The sequence below is a fragment of the Ursus maritimus genome, unplaced genomic scaffold, assembly GCF_017311325.1.
Source record: "Ursus maritimus isolate PB19 unplaced genomic scaffold, ASM1731132v1 scaffold_1, whole genome shotgun sequence".
Lineage (NCBI taxonomy): Eukaryota > Metazoa > Chordata > Mammalia > Carnivora > Ursidae > Ursus > Ursus maritimus.
In genome coordinates, this window is record NW_024423343.1 from 2537395 (window position 1) to 2541308 (window position 3914).

Consider the following 3914-nt stretch of genomic DNA (forward strand, 5'->3'; position numbering starts at 1 on the left):
ACGTTCGAGGGGCCGGGAGCCCCGCCTTCTGGGACCGCACTCCGCCGTGGAAATCTGCGAGTCAGAGGCCGTGGGGGCACCGGGAGTCGGGTGCTCTGCTCCGTCTCTGGTTGAGGGCCTGTGATAGGAGTTTCTCTCTTCCACACAGGTGGGCACAGGGCCAGGTGTGGGCTTCAACGTCAACATGGCTTTCACCGGCGGCCTTGACCCCCCCATGGGAGACGCGGAGTACTTGGCGGCCTTCAGGTGAGTGTCCTGGCTTCCTGTCCCACAGGCATTTATAAAGCCATCAGGAGTTCCACTCCCGCATTCCCAGCTCTTGCGCGGTTTTCCTGCCGTTCTGTGGTCTCGCTCTTCCTTCACGCATCCGCTTCCTTCGTGCTGGCCGCCGCAGCTTCCCTCACGGTGCCCGGTGGAGACGGGCTCTGGGGTCTGGTGCTTCTCCCCGTTGGTTCTTCAAGCCAGCAGAGGGGTCTCCGACCTGTCTTCTCACCTCCTGTTGGCCGCGGGCTGTCTTGGACTTCCCCTGCGAAGCAGGAACCCCCTGGGCTTCGATGGTGAGAAAGTGGCTGAGGCCCAGGCCAGGCGTTGGGTGCCGCGCTCAGAAAACGCGGTGTTCATGGAGAGCGGCTGCTCAGCTGAGATTGGCTCATCTCCTGGTTTGCCTTGCGACAAAGCTTTGTGCGAGGCCGAGCGAGAGAAGCCAGCCTTCCTCCCTGATGGCTGCAACCTGAGGCCGCTCCCCGGCCGTCCACCCGCTTTGCGCTGCTTTCCCGCTAGGACAGAGCCGCGGGGTGATCTTCTGTAAGCGCCGTGTTTGCTTGTGTCGTCAAATGGTGATTTCGACTTTGATCTGGGCCAGACTGAAGTAATCCCCGCAACCAAACACGGGCGCTTGGCAACGCAGGCTTCCCCCCTCTTATTTTAAATGGTGGCCCCCGCCGTCTCCCAGGAACGCCGTCTCTGGGGTCCCGGGGCCCCTGGCGAAACGGGTGATGTCCGGTGTCGGAGCTTGACAGGCTCTTGGTCTTTGTTAGACAGCCCTGTCAGTGCGCTAGGAACTGGAGCCCCGTGAGGTTTCCAGTGAATTTTTCTCCCTGCCTCGTTCTCGAGCTCTGTGCTCTTACCCTGCTCGATCTAAACAGAAAGCACATGTGTGCAGGCGTGTGCATGCGTGATGCACATGGCTCTGTGGACGTATGTGCGTGTGTGCGCGTGTCTCTGGATACGTGTGCACACGGCTGCGTGCGTGCAGGCGTGCCCGTGTGTGTCGTGTCTCTGGTGGGTGCGACTCCATCAGGGGACTCGTCTGTAAGTGCTCTGCCGTAGGCGCTGCCCCCTGCTCTGTGGGAAGCCTGCATGGACCCTTCACCGCATCTCCTCGCTCAGCTCCAAACTCAGAATGGTGGGACAGGGCACGTGTTGCCCTGTGCACGGAAGTTCCTTCCCCAGCGGCTCAGCTCCAATTCGAAGAGGTCCGGGTCGTAGGTCAGCCTCTCAAGCAGTGAGGCCGGTCTTTACAGGGCGGAGCCCGTCACCTCCCTAGGTGATTTCTCTGCCCAGATTTTCCTGAGTCACTTTTTCCTCTGATCTCATGGGTTTAATGTTGATGTTTCTTCTTACTCCTGATCAGAGGGAATAGGATTTTGACTCTTGCCTGCCTAATTTAAGGGGGAGGTACTCCCCCAAACAGATAGAACATCTGAAAGTTTGCTCATGTACACGGTGGACTGTCCGCTTCTCGAAATCCGAACCGTGTGGCTCCAGCAGCAGGGTCCTCACTGCTGTCCGTGGGGCGCCCTGCGGCCAGCACCCCTGTATCCTCCCCCCACCTGAGAACTGGCCCTCCTGGAAGGCTGCGTGGAGGGTAAAATGTCTGTACAGCTGCCGTGAGAGGTGGGGCACCCGGGTCAGCTCCGGCGTGGGCGGAGGGTGGCGCTGTGCTGGGACCGGTGTACAGCGTGGGGGAGGGGCTCCGCTTGCACATCGCCGGCTTGCGGCCCGGCTTCCACAGGACCACGTCCCCTGGGTGCTCTGGTCGCGACACAGGGACACCCAGCATCGGGAGGTCGTCCTCCAGCCCCGGGACCTCCCGGCCCCCTCTCCCCAGACCAGCCTTTAAGATGAACCCTTCACTCTGAGTTGCTGTTGACATTCCTTTTTCATCTTCTGCCAAGCGTATGCGATGATACCTTATCAAGCGAACTTTGTAAAGCTTAAATAGCTCTTTTGAAAAGGAAAATTGTTTCAGGGTTGGGGGTTTTTTATTGATTTTAATGTAAAATAGCACTTTGAAGTTTACAATTTACGGTTCCCCGGGCATCGATCGATGGGGGAAGAAGGGTCAGGATCCGCTTTCCCCTTTCTTCTGTGCTTCTCCCCCTTGTGGGGGGGGGGCGGGGCAGGGGCAATGTGGGCCTCGGGGGCAGCACCTTGTTCCTCAGACCCGTTGCCTGCCACGTTGCATTTCAGGAGATCAAGCCTGAGATGAAGAAGAGATAAGAAAGGTGCCCCTAATGAAATCCAGAAGGCGCGGCACTTTCTCCCCGGGCTCAGGCTGAGGAGAAACGGCGACCGTAATTCAAACCAGCGCACCGCCAGACGGGCTTTGAAGTCTGCTGAGCAGAGGCGAGGGCTCTGGGCGGCGGACACCACGATGCGCTCTCAGCCCTCGCCTGCCTGCCGTCTGGGGACGAGCGGGCCCGCCCGTGCAGTCAGGAAATGAAACTGGGATTACGTGTGCTTCTAAATCGTAACTTCCATTTAAATGTGATTTTATAAAGTTTATCAAAGATGTCAGAAAAACTGGATATTTTGAAGTGGTAACTTTAATCTTTTAACGAATTGAGATTTGCCTTTAAATTGAGCAACTGGGCAGACTCATTTCATGTGCCCCCAACCTTTCAAGCCTGACATAAAGATCGAAGCTCTTTGAACTTTCGTTACTTCCATAAGGTGTTTTGGGGGGGGGGGGTTGCTTTTTTAAAAAAAAAGCAAAAACTTATTTTTTTATTGTCGTGGTGAAATGCACAGAGTGCTTCCTGTCTCGGCCACGTGGGGCGTGCAGTTCGGCGGCGCCCACCACGCTCACAGTGCTGGGTCTGGCCCACAGAGGCTCTGCCTCCGTCCGGGACTCACTGTCGTGAAGACATTGGATGCAAACCCTGGACCTTGTTTCCTGAAGGCAGTTATGTCTCTCGAAGGGCGTCCACATCTTTTGTCCCCTGCGGGGACACTTTACCTGGGACGTTCTTTGGTGATTTAGAAGCAGAGTGCGTACGCTCGCGTCTAGCCGGCCTTCCTGGGGGGTGGCGCGGAGCCGGGGCGGCAGGGCCCCTCAGACGACTGTAGTGCGCACAGGCAAGTGCAGTGACGCGGTGCTGGGGCAGCTGCCCGCGGGGGCAGAGGCTTCCTGGCTGCGTCCTAGAGGAATGCGCCCACGGGAGGAGACCTGCAGGTGAGAACCCGCGGGCATGTGGGGCCACCTCTGGGGACAAGGACCGTGGCCCTGTCTGTCCAGGAGCATGTTGGGGGCTCTGCCAGGTGACCAACATAGCAGGTCTGGATGTCCAACAGCTATGTAGTGGGAGCCCTGAGGGGACTCGGGTGGGGACGGGCCATCTCCTAAATACTTGTTGCTTGGAGTTGAGTTCCCCAGGGGAAGCCAGGGTCCTGCCAAGAACAGGGTAGGAACCCAGGAGAGAACATGTGGATACTGAGGTAGAGACCCAGGTTGGCTTCATAGCCAGAAGAGGGGAGCGGCTGGGAGAGGCCTAGGCTGTGGTACCCCACCCAGCAGAGACCTGCTCCTCGGGCCGGTCGTGGGTCTGTGGGGCATCCATGGCAGGCAGTGCCACCTCTGCGGTTTATTCCTGGAGGTGGGGAGGGGCAGGGAGCTCTAGGAGGTGGGTGGC

General features: G+C 58.5%; 1 protein-coding gene across 1 annotated transcript in view; it reads left to right on the forward strand.

Annotated features, from left to right (window-relative positions):
- HDAC4 (histone deacetylase 4) overlaps positions 1 to 2796 on the forward strand; it is a 277804-nt gene extending 275008 nt beyond the window's left edge. The window contains exons 22-23 of the mRNA XM_040638418.1: positions 149 to 246; positions 2473 to 2796. Coding sequence (XP_040494352.1) covers positions 149 to 246; positions 2473 to 2491 — 117 coding nt within the window. The 3' untranslated portion in view covers positions 2492 to 2796. The remainder of the gene's footprint in view (positions 1 to 148; positions 247 to 2472) is intronic.
- The last annotated feature ends 1118 nt before the right edge of the window (positions 2797 to 3914 follow it).